The sequence below is a fragment of the Thamnophis elegans genome, chromosome 2 (assembly GCF_009769535.1).
Source record: "Thamnophis elegans isolate rThaEle1 chromosome 2, rThaEle1.pri, whole genome shotgun sequence".
NCBI lineage: Eukaryota > Metazoa > Chordata > Lepidosauria > Squamata > Colubridae > Thamnophis > Thamnophis elegans.
In genome coordinates, this window is record NC_045542.1 from 45,811,098 (window position 1) to 45,826,710 (window position 15,613).

General features: G+C 42.0%; 1 protein-coding gene across 1 annotated transcript in view; it reads right to left on the reverse strand.

The window, feature by feature from the left end:
* Window positions 1-15,613, reverse strand: part of BAIAP2 (BAR/IMD domain containing adaptor protein 2) — a 183,144-nt gene that overhangs the window by 19,047 nt on the left and 148,484 nt on the right. Inside the window, 5 exon segments of the mRNA XM_032208986.1 lie at window positions 771-805; window positions 4,567-4,717; window positions 5,746-5,814; window positions 11,083-11,284; window positions 13,465-13,666. Coding sequence (XP_032064877.1) covers window positions 771-805; window positions 4,567-4,717; window positions 5,746-5,814; window positions 11,083-11,284; window positions 13,465-13,666 — 659 coding nt within the window.

Here is a 15,613-nt window from a genome sequence, read left to right on the forward strand (position 1 = left end):
ATAATAATAAAGGTGAAGGTCCTCAGGGTAATTTAAATCCTTTTTGTGAAGAGCCAGACCAAATCAAAATACAAGCAATTTATGCCATGCCTTGCTCCAAAAACAGGGGATTTGGCCCCTGGGCTCACAGTTTCTGCATACTTTAAAAACATGCAGTTCTGTGGGAACTTCTTTTATTAACGCTTCTGCCAGGCTGTGTGACCAACCTAAGAAAGCCAAGCCAATATTGGACCTGGGAGGTTGGACTTTAATGGGAAAAATTGCAGAGCTACAGGCTAGACTAAGAAGATAAACAAAAAGAAAATTCAACTTCTGTATAATTTCAAGACACTACTATATATAGGGCAGTGGTGGGATTCAGCTAGTTCACACCTATTCAGGAGAACTGGTTGTTAACTTTCTAAGCAGTTCGGAGAACTGATTGTTGGAAGAAATCTCATTTTGTTTTTTCCTCACTTCACAGGGCTAATCCTGTAAGGAAAGCAGGAAGGAAACATTCTGGTATTGTTTCTAGCCTAATCTTTATTGCCCTGCCTCTCCGGCTAACCCTTATTACATTGTAACAGCTAAGACAAAGCGCCATTGATCTGAGTGATGTTGAGTTGGCCATGCCCACATGGTCACATGACCACAGAGCCCTGCCCACCCAGCTGGTTATTTGATTTCCACCACTGATATAGGGTATGTCAGTGAAGTCACCAGAAATTGCATTTCATGTCACTTTTAAAATTTTGTAGATCCATAATGGATTTGAAAATGAAATAACTTACCTGCTTGAGGGTCTTGCCCCATAGTCATCCAGTCCCTGTAGAAAAAAAACAGGGGGGGGGGGGGATATCAGCTATGGAACCATAATGCTTTTGCCACAAAGATAGCAATGGAAGTTATGCATCCCAGCAGCCTCCCAAGGCATAGTCCAAGTACTTGGTCTCAAAAGTACAAAAAAAGACATTGCCAAAAAAAAAATAAACAAATTACGTTTGTTTCACCAGAGGGTGATCTTGTACAGTGGATCTGCGAGATTAAATAGTCTCCAATGTACAGACATGCAGTGCCGTATTGCTAAAAAGGGACTGTGCAAAATGCTATGCACGCTGCAAAAACCCGCTGTGGTGAATGCAGCTTGATAGCATTTCAGTTCCTGATGGAGGAAGGCCCCAGACGCCTCATCCTCCATCTCTTTTGCACGTCATCTTCTCTTCAGAACAGATGAAGTCAAAGCGTCCATGCATAGCGAGATGCAGCCTGCTACTTTCACTGCTGCTCTCTGATGCATCCAGGAGAAGAGAAGAAAAATGAAGAAAGAAAAGTGCTTATTTTTCCCTTTTTTGGATGAAGTCTAATCATACAGCTACTGTTGATGGAGTGAAGCATATTTAAGTCCTACTATGTTGTATGACAAGAGTACAGGTAGTCCTTGACATATGACCACAACGGAGCCCAAAATTCCTGCTGCTAAGCAAGACACTTGTGAAGTGACTTTTGCCCCATGTTAAGACCTTTCTTGCCACAGCGGTTAAGTGAATCACTTTGGTTGTTAAGTTAGTAACAAGGTTGTTAAGGGAATCTGTCTTCCCCATTGACTTTGCTTGTCGCAAAAGGCAATCAAATGAGCTCAGGACACTGCAATAAATACATGCCAATTGCCAAATTTTGATCACGTGACCATGGGGAAGCTGCAACGGTTGCAATTTGGGGAACTGGTCATAAGTCACTTTTTTCAGCGATGTTGTAGCTTTGAATGGTCACTAAATAAATGGTTCTAAGTCGAGTACTACCCGTACTAAATTGTGAGCCTTTGAACATGTCTGACCTACAACTCCTATCAGTCACAGCCAGTGTCATCCAGTGATGAAAATGTTGGGGAACTGAAGATCAAGTAATATCAGAAGTGCCACCAGTTCCTGATTCTTGATGTAAAAGGAATCATAATCTTAGAGAGTTTTAGGGATTTTCCTCCAGCCTGAACTAATCTACCCTTAGTTCTGTTCAGACTATGAAGATATTTGTCTCAACTACAGTACTTGTAATCAGTTTTCATCTGATTACGGCAATAAATACTGTGTTTCCCCGAAAATAAGACATGGTCTTATTTTCTTTTGATCCCCAAAATAAGCATTTGGTCTTATTTTTGGGGAGGTCTTATTATTTTTGAGGTGCAGGAGGCAGCGAGCGTGGTCACCTCATGGCTGCTGCTATGTTGCAATATTTTCAGGGAGGGCTTATTTTCAGGGGAGGGCTTATTTCAGTGCATGCGCTCAAAAGCCCGATTGGGCTTATTATCTGGGGAGGTCTTATTTTCAGGGAAACAGGGTATTCTAGACAAAAATATAAAATGTTAGATAAGATGTTGGCTGTTCAGGCAGCCTGTAGTTGAAATGGAATGACTACACTCAAATATATTCAAAAAAGGACCATGGTAGCCTCTTAATTGATATGTGTGTGTATTAAGGATAAGTCACGTTCTTCTTTTGCTGTGATCCTGGGGTCTGACATGTGTCTAGCCAGAGAAAAGTGGGTCTCTGAATGAAAATCCCTGACTTGAGCATCAAAGCTTGCCATTAAAGAAATTCAATGTCTTTCTAGCCAAGGCCACTATTATTTTGCAACTTATCTCTTCCCAGCACACTCTGACAAAGATATTGAATTCTAAAGACCCTGAGAAAAGGATGGACTCGTGTGCTTAGAAAGTCTCTGGTAGCGTAACCTCTTTACACCCAAAAATAGTGCCTTCATTCTAATGCTAAGTATTCTTGGGCTGATACAATTCTTCTCAGTTTGCTACCCTTGATAGGAGATAAACATTTTAATGTGGTTTTCCAACAAAATTAAACTCAAAGTGATTTACACCTTCCACCCACCCACCCAACCACCCATCCTCCTTTGCCTACTAATGTGCACATTCTGTTCCTGTGTCCCTCAGCTTATTCTCCTTGTCTCCATCCACCCATTAGCTGGTGTTGATCTTCTCAAACCTCTAGAGACACCGTGTGGAAGGTCCAAGGGAGAGGGGATGGGGGGAAAATAAGCATTGTTGGCCTAAGAGCCATTGAATTCTGCAGCTAGATACATGTAGAACAGCCATATGTTACCAGTTGGGTATTTACATTGCCCTTTCCTGCCAGTCTTTCTGCCTTACCCATCACTAATTTGCCAATCCGTTAATTCTTTACCTCTACCCATGCTTGCTTTTTTGGACAGATGTTTACATTTGTTTTTTTAAGAAGCCTTTCATCTGACTGGCTTCTTGAGATTGAGGAAGATGGGGAGACAGGTATACAAGTTAGGTAAGCCACAAAGATGCTTGAGGCAGAAAAGAGGCTTTTGAAACCCCAATGGAAACATTGCGTTCTTGGGACTTACGGCTGTTGACCTAGAATAAGGCTGGTAGGAGGCAGGTGACACTGGGAAGAGGCCACGGGAATATTCATTAATTGCACAACCGTAGGGCATAAGGTACTCCTATAAATAATGAATACAAGCAACTGTTGGCAAGATAAGCCTCACCTGCTTGTACGAATACCTGGGTTACGAAACAGAAATTTTTAGGAAGGTTCACTTCAGCCATGGTGCAACCAGATCTACTTTTAGCAAGGCAGCCTCCTACCTACCAACAATGTACACACCGCATCTTTGATTTTTGGCCCAAGTTTCCTTCTGGTGATCAGCTTCAAAACATAATGGCAACAGTAATGTCATTTGATCGTTGGGTTGCACATGGAAGATAACTTTGCAGATTTAGCACAAAGAAGGCAGAACAACTGCTACATCAAAGGAAGTGGCTTACTCACTTCCTGTCCCAGTTTTCAACATTGCAGAAGAATTTTCCAAACAATAGAGGGAGGCAACAGAAAGAATGATCAAGGTTATACCAAGAAATAGCACCACACGGAACCGACCAATTCAAATAGATACAAACTCTAACGATAAGGTGGTGGGTGGGTTTGGAAATCTTGTTGTGCATAGCCCAAAGAACATTTCACAGAATCAAATATCTCATCACAAGGCTTCCCTATCCTACAGGGGAAAACAATGAGTTCAGACGGATGTTGAAAGTTGGCTTAGTTGAAAACAAGAGCCAGTAGTCCATTGGTCTGAGCCACGTTTATGACTTAGTAGTCCGTGAACCAGACTTCTGTGGCTTGTTACCCAAATCACAGTGAAAATAAAGTGTGACTCAGCTAGAACCCTCTCATTTCGTTGGACTAGCTGTAGAAAAAGTTGCCGTGCCAATTCCTCCTTTACTCTTCATAATCAGAGCAGCTATATTTAAACGATCTAAAACTCATTTCATTCTCACCAATCCAAACTGTACATCCATTTCATTTAAGCCATTTTTTGATGTTCAATGCTCATTTCAAAATTTTAGTACAAATAAAGATTAAACCATACCCAACCCAAAGTACAAGACGTGTACCACTGACACCCACAGAATTCTCTGAAAATCCACCTTCCTTCTCCACTGACGGAGCCTTAGAATCTACCTCTGGCAGAGCCCCTCCTGATTGGTGTATTCGCTCACAATGGTTATGCCCCCCTCTCCTCTGAGTTGAAAAGTTGTCTCACCTGGGGGAATGGTGGCACCGCCACGCTGTACGGCCTCTGTTTGAAAGTGCTGACATTCGGTGCCTGGAAAGTTCGGGAGGACGTGCTGTAGTCGGGAGGGGGGATATCATCTTTGTCCAACAGGTTGCCTGTACTACTGCTTTTCCCCTGGCTGAAGACATAAGCACATTTAGTCAGCATTTCCTCTGTGGCAGAATTTTGCAAACAGGGTACACTTTATAAGCCATTAAGACTTGCCTCATTCCTTGCACACAGACAAAATTAGGATTCTTCAGATTCTCTTCCTCCCACACACGCCTTTCCCTATGGGAACCTGCTCAGAATCACTAAGGGAACATCCTCCTCCTGTCACCACCAAGACTTGGAAGCCTTTCCATCCGGGGCCATATGCGTTTATTACATTTACCATATGAAACACACTGTCGTTAAGGCTTTTCCCACCAAATATATCACACTGGTGTCAGGCCTGCAGCCATCTTTTCTTTTGGATCTTTGGCCTGCAACACTTCCTAATATTTGACTGTGCATTTTCTATTGTGGGAAAATGGAAGGGGGGATTGTAAGGTGTTACATACTATGTAGCCATAACAAAATTCCTTTCTAGAAAGCCAAGGTCATCCTTTGTCTCTGCACCTGACCGGAATTGGATGGGTGGAACTGCCAGCATGGCAGTGGGAGATTGGACCATGTGATGAACTTGTGGGAGTGGGGGCAAGATCTTGAACTTTCAATTAGATGGGGAAAACTGGGAAGCTTTCAGATTTGGGTTTTCCCAGATGTGCCAACATGGCTCTCCTAATAAATTGGAACTTTGAGCAATATTTTGCCTTGGATTCTGGTTTACATTTGGATGCTATTTGGAACCCTGACAACTGGCTTGCTCCAGATCATACATGCATGCGTACACACATGTATGTATCTCTGTGTGTATAAATACATGGACAAATCTATACACCCATGCAAAGAGGCACAGTGGATTTTCACAGCCAAGCCTGAAATCTTAGTTTGAGAAAAAACGAAGCCAGTGTAATGAAATTCCTAACGAAAGATAAGCCAGAAGAGGGCAATGCAGGACAGATTCCGCTTCTGGCTAAATAAACACAGGGCTTGTCTATTTGAGTATAAACATTATTCAAATGTCAGATGATGGCACTGCATCCATGAAAAAAACTTTCTTACCTCATATGTAATCTATCGCTCCCATCACTGTCCAACACACGTGTGTAGGAGAAAGGAAACCAGCCTCTCCTACAACACAAGTAGGAAAAAAGAGAAAAAGATCCATGGGTTTTTTTTCCCATTCAGTGAAGGGGATACAGGAGAAGGAATATTAAGCCATTAGAATTTCAGTATTATGTAGCCATAGTAGAGGGGCCTATCCTTGAATTTCAACTACAGATAGCCCACTTCTCTCAATACAGTGTAGAAATCTCCAGGACGTATGAGCCTCAAAGACTAGCTATGCAGTCAAAATGAACCAATCTTCTCTGTGTCCCCACTATAGTATAACCTCAGTTTGGACTACTGAGAGCAGAAGCAGAAAACAGAATTAGTCAGAGAAAGAAAGGCACAATAGATACTCTCATGTCAGTCCTAAGCCTAAAAGAGGGCACAGTGTGATCCAGTGAAGTCCAGTTCTCTATTTGTTTCATTTGATTACTTGTTAGAAAATGTCTCCTTAGTCCTAGCTTGCTTCTCTCCTTGATTAGTTTCCATGCACTGTTTCTTGCTTTGCCTTCTGATGCTTTGGAAAATAGGCTGACCCCCTCTTCTTCGTGGAAACCCCTCAAATATTGAAAAATTGTTATCATGTCAATCTTGGTCCTTCTTTTCACTAGATTAGATAAACCCAATTCCTGCAACTGTTCTTCGTACGTTTTAGTCTCCAGCTCCCTAATTATCTTTGTTACTCTTTTTTGCATTCCTTCCAGAGTTTCTACATCTTTTTTAATAATATGGAAACCAAAACTGGAGGCAGTATTCTAAGAGTGGTCTTACTATAAAGCTTTATAATAAGGCTTTGTATATTATTTTCAATTATTTAAAAGACTGAATTTTACCAGACTAAAGCTATAAAATTCTAACCTAATAGATATACCCTGAAGTATATCCAGGGTACACTTGAATCTTTTCGTACCTACCTGCTTCCCCTCCCCTTCCCCTGTGCAATCTCTTATTTTGGGCCCCTCTCTGCAACGTGCTGCCTCCTCCCTGGAATGCTACAATGATTTTGCTGACATGCCCCCTCCTCCAGCTGCCTATTTCATTCCATATCTGTACTATTCAAAAGCCCTATGCATTGAACTAGCTTTTGAGTACCGACAAAGCTTTCCCCATGCATTTCATTTTCCATGGGAAGAATGCAATAAATAGAATCATAGAATAGAATAGAATAGAATAGAATAGAATTCTTTATTGGCCAAGTGTAATTGGGACACACAAGGAATTTGTCTTTGGTGCATAGGTTCTCAGGGTACATATAAATCCAGAATGCCTCTTAATTTTTAATCCTCGTCTTGAATAAATCAAATATCCTCCAGTTGAAACATTTTTTTTTAAAAAAAACCTAATAAAGAAATTGTCACTTCAAAATGTTTACTAGGTTATTTACTCTCCATTCTATGACATTTTAGGAGTTTATGAGGTAGTAATATGGTTGTGGGGGGGGGGAGGTGTTATCCTTTCTTCGTATAATTCTTTTTATCTGCAGTAGCTTCAGGAAGAATGGTGATGATGTGAGGGAGGCCTGGGGATGAATTGCTTGGCCACTTCTTTCAAAAAGTAGGGAAGTGGGGGCAGCTTTTTAGAAATATGGCCCCTTCCATATGCATGAACTGCACCAGTTCTGCGTCTCTCTGTGCCCTTGGCTCTGTCAGTCATTGAAGGTCTTTGGCAGGTGAGCAAGTCACTCCCAGATCAGCTGCTCTTTCAGAAGATAGTCACGTCCCAGTGGTTGAAATTTTTGCAGGATCCAATCTGGGTCAGTCACCGGGAGGTCCTGAGGTTTTGTCTTCCAAGCTTTCAGACTTGTGCTAGAGTCCATCTTCAAGGAATTTCTCTGGCTAGGCTGGACAGAAATTCCCTGAAAATGGGCTCCAGATGGAGTCCGAAAGTTCGGAAGACAAAACCTCTGGACCTCCCGGTGACCGACCCAGATTGGATCCTGCAACATTATCCTGGGACACATATATTTGCCTTCATTCACGTGGGGATTCTTGCCTCATCTTGCCTTCCAGTTCCTTGGATTCCTCCCAAAGGCTGGGAGCCATTACACCTTGCTATCCTTCCCCACCCTGCCAGCTTGGCTGCTTCAGTGGAGTTGCTTTTTTTTTCCTTGCCAGAAAACAAATGTAGGGAAGCAAAGGCAAGGAGGGAGGCTGAGGGAAATAAGACACCAGATGAATATCCATTTTTGAACTCTCCTCCCACTGGCCAGCTGGGCAGAAGCACCAGCAAGCTTCATGGCAGCCAAGAAATATGATTGCAAGTAAGTACTGTATTTTTCAGAATATAAGACACACCTTTTCCCCCCCAAAAAGAGGGTGAAAACCTGAGTGCATCTTATACACGGAATGCTGCATTTTTGGCCACCTGAAACCTTGCCCCCTTCACAAAAAATGAATGGTAGAGGGTTTGGGAGGCCTGCGAAGTGCTCCTGTGGGCTGGGGAGGGCAAAAAGAAGTGAAAAATGGGCTGGTTTTTTTGCTCATTTATGCCCTCCCCAACCCTCAGGAGCACTCTACAAGCCTCCCAAAGCCTATGCATGCCCTGTTGTTGTTTTTTGCAAAAATGGGCCCATTTCCGTGAAAAACAGGCAATTTTTTGCTTGTTTTCGCCCCTCCCCTTGCCCCCAGGAGCACTTTGCAGGCCTCTCAAACTCTCTGCATGCCCCTTTTCCCACAAAAAAACAAAGTGTGCAGAGGGTTTGGGAAGCCTGCAGAGTGCAAAAACTTTTTTTTTAAAAATGTACCTCTTCAAAATCTTGGTGCGTGTTATACTCCGGTCCGTCTTACAGTAGGGTATTTGGAGAGTGAAAGCACTAGCAATGTAGATGTGTCTTAATTAAATTAAATTAATTAATTAAAGGGAACTGAATGTATACTTCACCTATTAATTGTTTTTAAAAATGTTCAAAATGTCACATTACTGAATGTTGGTGGTTTGCCAGTGAACTTCAGCAGACTGGCTTTTGGGAGTGTGTAACAGCCTGAGGATGGCAAAAAGGGCTGGAGGCATAGTCAATATGCGTGTTACAGTAAGACGTTAAAACAGAAGGTAGTATTTGAATACAGGTCTTCCTCGACCTGCAACAGTTCGTTTAGTGACAGATCAAAGTTACAATGGCACCGAAAAAAGTGACTTATGATCATTTTTCACATTTACGACCGTTGCAGCCTCCCCATCATCACATGAACAAAATTTAGATGCTTGGCAACTGACCCATGGTTGCAGTGTCCTGAGATCATGCGATCCCCTTTTGCAACCTTCTGACAAGCAAACGAGTGGGGAAGCCAGATTCACTTTACGACCGTGTTAGTAACTGAACAACAGCCCTGATTCATTTAACAATGGTGGCAAAAAAGGCCGTAAAATCGGGCAAAACTCACTTAACAACTGTCTTGCTTAGCAACATAAATGTTGGGCTCGATTGAGGTCATAGGTTGAGGACTACCGGTATCTAGAATGATTTAATCCTGGATCTTTTAAAGGAAAGCTGTAAATATATGTGGCAGTTTCCCCAAATGGCCACAGGCGTTTTACTGCCATCTGTGTTTTTACTTTGTGAAGCAACATTTTCCTGCTGTCCAAGTTTATTGTGCACAGTCTTACCAGCCATCTACTTTTGCACCCTGCCAGCTTTCTGGCTCAACCCATATTGGACACTTGGGCTAAAAAAGAAGAATGACCAGATCAGCAGACGTCCACCCTCATGCCTGCCCTTCATTCTAAGGCTTCCTAATCTGGTTCTGCTAATTAAGCCAACCATTTGCTTGGCAACTGGCATTTGTTGTTAAGCCAGTCACAAATTGCATGGACGAAGGAGTAAAGGTACAGCTATATTTAGTGAACAATGGAAAAAAGACTGCAGCTCCAGATTTAGAGCTTTAAATACTGAGATGTGGGGAAGGAGAGAAGAAAAAAAAAGATAAATATTCAGTATCTATGAAGGAGCTTACCTACACAATTGTTGCCAAGGAAGACTTTTTTTTTTTGCCCTAATCCTAAGCAAACCTATTATGCCAAAGCAAACCTGCTGGAGGGATCCACCCCAGCGACAGCTTTTATTCCTAGTTACACTACAGACTCTCCAGGAATTAAAAGCCTACAATTTCTGCCCTCCCTCTTCATTTTTTTTCTGGCATTCCCCAGCGTGGGAGCTGTGTTGTTGAGGGCAGAACTGTTTATTATACATTCCACTTCTTGGCACATCAACTTCGGTTTTGGCTACCAGAGCGAAGATTTCCAAATCAGGGTAAGGAAAAAAAAAAGTTCACTAGAAAGTCACGCTACGTTTTAAGCATAAAGAATAATAATTTGTCTTAAAGGCTCAAAGTTCATCAGAGTTCCCTAATGTAAAATATTGACTTGCGGTGTTTGTCTTTGATTTTGCATTGACACAGATGCAAAATGCTAGAACTCTCGTTGCAATTTCTGCAGCAATGCCACACTGGGGAAAAAACCAAAATGACAAAGAGGATCACACATGAGGCAGCCCATGCTTTGCTCTAGCTACAGCACCCCAGCATACCCAAGTTGTACTCCTAAATCTTGGGGACAAAAGGCAGTATGGCTTTAGGTGCCCGCTCTATGAGGATGGCTCAAAATAGGCAATTGGCACCAGTCTTCTGGACCTCTGAGAGAACTGCAGAAAAAACAATTGCTACCAACCTGCCTTCCAAAAGAAAGAAGGCTGTGAAAATATTTACAGACCCCTGTACGTAAATTGTTTCAATTTCTACCCTCAAAATGACGCTATAGAGCACTGCACACAAAGACAGCTAGACACAAGAACAGTTTTTTTCCTAAACACCATCACTCTGCTAAACAAATAATTCCCACTGTGAAACCATTCACTAAGGCTGCATTACTATTACTATGAGTCTTCTCATTGTTCCTATTATCCATCTCCTCCCACTTATGACTGCAGGACTGTAATTTTATTGCTTGTATCCTTACGATTTATATTGATATTGTTTCCTGATTGCTTATTTGTACCCTATGACTATCATTATGTGCTGTACCTTATGATTCTTGACGAATGTATCTTGTCTTTTTATGTACCCTGAGAGCATATGCACCAAAGACAAATTCCTTGTGTGTCCAATCACACTTGGCCAATAAAGTATTGTGTGTGTGTGTGTGTGTTAACTTAACAATATTAAGTTACAATCTATAACATCGATTTTGCCCACCGCTGTGGTAAGAAAGCAATTGAATCCCGAAGAAGACACTTTAATATAACCAGAAGGAAAGAAAACCCAATTCTGAGGCCCACACACTGACAAGCATACTCACAATTTGGTCTTTTCACTCTCTCCATAATGCCAGCCATCTCGGGCCTCAGGCACTAGCAACGTAATAAGGTCCCCCTCCTTGAAGCTCAGAAGGGTGCTGTTGTCACCAGCAGCATGAGAGAAAATGGCTCTCACTCTTGTTCGGCCATTTTTTTCTAATCCTGCTGCCATGGAACTGGAACGGGGAAGTGTCTTGTTTTCAGCTGGAAGACAAGACGGAGATTGAGTCCACTCTTTGATAAATAAACCTTTTTCTTTCTGTTACTTTACTATTGTGCTAATACTTCAGTTACCAGAGAAAGTTTGTCAAATGGAGTTTTGTTAAAAAAAAAAAGACTGCGGATTGCTCCTTTACAGGTAGTCCTCAACTTACAACGGTTCATTTAGTCATGTTTGAAATCGCAACAGCACTGTGACTTACAACTGGTCCTCACAGTTGTGACTCTCACATTTGCATGTTTAAAACTCAGGTGCCGGCAACCAGCATATGTTTAGGACACTTGCACTGTCTCAGAGTCATGTGATTGCCATTTCCCAGACAACTTCCGAAAAGCAAAATCCGTGGAGGAAGCCGGATTCATTTAATGACCACATGATTCACCAAATAACTGCGGTGATTCACTCCACAACTGTGGCTGAAAGGTAGTTAAAAATCATCATGTAAAACATTTATCTCTCGATCATAAATGTCAATGACTTTGTAAAGCAAAAGAAAATACTGAATTTCGTAATAAAACACCCACACAGATACGATGTACTGAGCAACCCGTTCTTAAAAACAAACATTACCTAGTGCTAGGTACCTGTGCATTATGTAGTATTATTAATAATCATAATTATGGCATAAAAGGAAGCAATGAAAATTGTCTTTTTGCTATTATGCTTCTTTTAATGGTTATGTTTGAATTATACTGATTGTTTAGCTGTGTTTTAATTGTGTGTGCCGACCAGATTCAGAGATGGGTGGCTATATAAATTCAACAAATAAAAAATAACACAATACAGTAACCTCATCCTGTTCCATGCAATGAGGACTTCATTTCATGCTGGAATCAAGCAATACAGCAGTAGTATAGGGGTCCCATATAATCAGGAATGGGATCCTACCGGCTTAACAACCATTTCGTTCATGCATGTGCCTGACGTGCACTGCACACGCGTGCACAATTTGCCAAAAATTCACCTTCAGCATTACTGCTGGCAAGGAAAACAGTTGAGGCCAATCAGCTGGGCTTCGGAAAAGGAAATATAGATGAGTATAGTGCAGGGGCGGGCAGGCGGGCCCACTTCAAAGTCGGAGTGAACCAGTTCACTCCCAGCTGATAGTCTACCGGTTGGCCTGAACCGGTCTGAACCAGTAGAATCTCAATAGGTGGTAACATTTGGTTAACCTTCTTTGAGCTCCAAGCTAAACAGGGAAGGCCAGGGAAGGCCTCGGATGAGGAAACTTTCATGGAATGCTTGTGCTACTGACGAGCCTGGAAGCTGAAACACATCTCAGCAGGTAGCAGTGGAAAACTACTTCTCTGGTGTTGTCAGGATTGCTGCAAATTGTGTCCATGAAACTGAGCCTGACTCAAAGGTACCTTTTACCTTAGTCAGAAGATAATGAACATTGCAGAGTGATGTCAGTCTAAAGGAGACATTGTTCACCACTCTTCCTAGTATGATGCAAAAGGACCAAGCCTGCTGCACCACTTTGGAGAAACACATTCGTTGTTCATAGCTTTTGTAGGAAAAAAGCTTCTTCAGGTATGTGAAAACATCTGACTCATCCATTCTATTGTGTAAGGGCTTGCAAATAAAATACAAGCACTTCTAATTAATTTCTGATAAAGCAAACTGACAAAAATTTCTGTCAGCAAATCTGATGCATTTTTTTAGCTTTTTTGGCTCCCCAAATTTTCAGTGCTTTCTCAATACCTGTTCTTGTTTCTACCAGCAGAAAGATAGGAGATCTAGCTGGACCCTTTAAAAGACTCAACCTGAGAAACACTTTAGAAGTTGGTGCCGTTTTTGTGCTTCTATGCCAGCTTTCTCCAAATCTCTTGGGACTGTTGCAATGGCTGGGGATTTAGGGACCTGTAGTCTTTGCATAGGTGGAAAGCCTGAAGATAGTTGTTTTTGGCCTTTTTTTCCTACTGCGGGGGTGGGTGGGTGAGTCAAACTGGCGGGCACGTAGGCTGGAGGCATCATACGCAGGCCACGCCCACCCCAGCTCTGTGAAGGGGAAAAGGTCACATGATAGCAATGTGAGGCTGCGAGTTTGACACCGGTGTCCTACTGTGTTACTCTATGGGAGTTAACCCACAATCTGACATATGCAGTCCTCCAAAATGGAGGGAAGGGGAGAGAGGAATAATCTCTTACAAGAATGACTTACTGGCTGCATAGCTGTTTTTCGGCATTACGCTTTTACGCACAGGGAGAGTATTGGAGTAAGAATCACTCAATTGCTTCTGAGTTTGTGGTGGGGATAAGGACTTCGGCTGAGGCGGCTTTCGGTCAGACCAATGACTGTAATCTTCACCTTCTGAGCCCGAGACACCGTTCATTACTGGAATGGTCTCTTGTGCAGACATTCGCTGGAGAAAGAGTGGGGAGAGGGAGAGAGAAACACAGATATGATGCTCTTGATACAAGTGCTTGTTTCGAACAACCATTCTGCCTTGTTCAGAAAATATTACTGGTAGTCTGCATCATGCACCTTCTCATTTTCCCCACCACTTCCTCCTTAATTCTTTATTTTTCCTGGCAGAGAGCTGGAAAGAGCAATTACTGATTAAGGAGGAAAAGATGGAGCACAGTGTCTTTTGACTGGCAGACTGGGGAAATAAGTGGCCCCATCCAATGGCTTAAACCTGTACAGGTAGTCCTTGAATCTCAACCATTCATTTAGTGACCATTTGAAGTTACATTGAATGACACTGAAAAAAAGTGAGTGGTTTTCACACTTGTGACTGTTGCAATATCCCAGTAGTCAGGTGATCACTATTCAGATGCTTGGTGGCTGGCATGTATTTATAATGCTTTGCAGTGTACTGTCCCAGGATCTTGTGATCACCTTTTGTGACCATCTGACAAGTAAAGTCAGTGGGAAAGCTGGATTCACTTAACAACAGTGCTACTAACTTAAACAACTACAGTGATTCGCTTAACAACTGCGCCAAGTTGTAAAATGGGGCAAAGCTCACTTATCAACTGCCTTGCTTAGCCACAGAAATTTTGGGCTCAACTGTGATCGTACGTCGAGGGCTACCTATAATATGACCTCAAACCATGGCTCTTCTTGAGCTAGCTTGAAGATGCTCAACTTTGCCCAGAAGGACATGCCAAAATAAAGCCAGTCTTATATAATTATATTTTGCATAATGGCTGTCAGAGTACTGGGAGTTCAGCTTCTTTGTGCTCAAGTTTGCAAATCTGTTTAACTTAGAATTTCTCCACACAGTTCATGGCCAGCCTATCCCAGATGTAATCATATTACAGCTGTAGAACTGGACTAAATACATAGGTTTTGGACAGCAACTGGGAAAATCGTTAATGCAAGGTAATGAAAAGAAAAACCAAAGGTCCCTGAATTGTTTCAGTGGAAACCCAAATACTTCAGCAGGAGGAAGCATACAATCCCCTAATCCCTCAATTTTCCTATCACCACTGAATTTAGCTTTTGAAGACAGATGTAAATTTGGAACCCAGTCAGTTACTGACTTCTGCAAGTTTATCAGCAACGTATCGACATATTTCAGCTCCGGTGCCTTGTTTTTCCAAGAATGAACAAAAAAGGCCACCTGAGAGGCTTCTTGTGACAATACGTTTTAAATTGTATTCTAATTATTTATTGTAACTTAATATACTGCTTTCAGTTTATACTTAAAAATTAAAACTGAGGAATTAAAGCAGGCAAATAACGGGCAAATAACCCCCCCACTCTAATTGTAAGTTGCTAGGATCCAATGCCCTCTTTCTTAAACTAGACCAGGTGGGGCCAATCTTGGTCTCAAGGGGATAAAGCTATTCCAAGGTGAATGGAGAGCAATAAGAACATCTTATTTGGGTCTCCACCTGTCCTGTCTCTTGAAGGGAAAATAATTAAAAGCATTCCCTCTCACCTTGAACACTCCATTCTTTCTTTCTAAAAGTTATGTCCTGAAGGTAACTGGAAGCTAATCCATGTATGTAAAATACCATCACCAATTGGTTAATACCAGCACTCTAAAATATATTGGAAACCTGCTGGCCACCAACACAAATCCTGAAGAACTGGTATGACACTCATCTGCCAGCAAGTGGGGAACGGCTTTCTGCAGTTTCTCAGTAGTCTTGAAAGGCAGCATCAAGTACAACACGTTGCAGGAGTTATGAAATTAATAGTTGCCAGGCTGCTACTTCAAAAGGGGCCATTTAAAAAATTAATGATGCTGTTAGTCTCCTTAACTCTGCAGGGAGTACATACCAACGACTGGGGCAGCAACAGAGAAGGCTTGAACCCAAAATGCCACCAGATGAGTTTGCCTCCTTAGATGATGGCA